The sequence below is a fragment of the Pundamilia nyererei genome, unplaced genomic scaffold, assembly GCF_000239375.1.
Source record: "Pundamilia nyererei isolate P.nyererei 1_Seehausen unplaced genomic scaffold, PunNye1.0 scaffold06674, whole genome shotgun sequence".
Taxonomy (NCBI): domain Eukaryota; kingdom Metazoa; phylum Chordata; class Actinopteri; order Cichliformes; family Cichlidae; genus Pundamilia; species Pundamilia nyererei.
The window spans coordinates 1-1,117 of NW_005194075.1; the positions used below are offsets into that span (position 1 = coordinate 1).

Below are 1,117 nucleotides of genomic sequence, written 5' to 3' on the forward strand. Positions count from 1 at the left end.
CGAGCTGATGTCTTTTTAAGTTGCCATTCTCAGTGAAAGTCTTTCCACACTGATCACAGCTGAATGGTTTTAATCCAGTGTGGATAAGCTGGTGTTTTTTTAACTTGCTATTATGTGTGAAAGCCTGTCCACACTGATCACAGCTAAATGGTTTAATGCCAGTGTGGACGAGCTGATGTCTTTTTAAGCTGCCATTGTGATTGAAACACTTTCCACACTGATCACAACTAAATGCTTTTAATCCAGTGTGGACAAGGCGATGCTTTTTTAAGCTGCTAACATAATTGAAACACTTTCCACACTGATCACAGCTGAATGGTTTAACTCTAATGTGGATGAGCTGATGTTGTTTTAAGCTGCCTTTTTGATTGAAACACCTTCCACATTGATCACAGGTGAATGGTTTAACTCCAGTGTGGATGAGTTGATGTTGTTTTAAGCTGCCATTGTGATTGAAATGTCTTCCACATTGATCACAGCTGAATGGTTTAATGCCAGTGTGGATGAGCTTATGTTGTTTTAAGCTGCTATTACGAGTAAAAGCCTTTCCACACTGATCACACATGAAGCTTCTGTCTCCACTGTCAATGCGCTGGCGTCTTCTGGCCTTCTTCATAGTGATGAAAGTCTTGTCCACAGGGATTACAACTCGTTCATCTTTACTTGCTGGCATTGGTTGGTCAAAAATTTGGAGAGGTTTCAGCACGCTTCCCCTTCTTTTGCCTATGACAAAGATGACAAAGAACTAAAACAGTGAAATGCACTAATGGAATAATAAAACCTATAAAGTGTACATATTAGAGCTGGGTGATAGATTTTTTTCATATCACAATATGGTTTGTTTTTTTCATTTCCGGCGATAACGATAACGATAACGGCGCAAATTGATGACTGACAGTTTTCCTTGGTGAGTTTTTTACTGCAATGTGTTTGGGATTATTGTTGTACTCAAAAATGAATTTGTTGTTAACCAGACACTTTTCAAATAGCTTTGTGTTGTTGAGCAAAATCTGCTGATACTTTTCTGTATTCTTAACTCCTTCACTTTTGACCACACACGTGGTGCCAAACCATAATAGAGATGTCAGTATTTTTGCAAATAGCCATAGGTACCACT

At 38.7% G+C, this 1,117-nt stretch overlaps 1 protein-coding gene across 1 annotated transcript; it reads right to left on the bottom strand.

The window, feature by feature from the left end:
- Window positions 1-29: 29 nt before the first annotated feature.
- LOC106456087 (gastrula zinc finger protein XlCGF71.1-like) lies at window positions 30-1,109 on the bottom strand. The gene is given in 2 exon segments (XM_013908260.1): window positions 30-50; window positions 53-1,109. Coding segments are annotated over 2 exon segments (642 nt in total). The 5' UTR covers window positions 674-1,109.
- Between the last annotated feature and the right edge of the window lie 8 nt (window positions 1,110-1,117).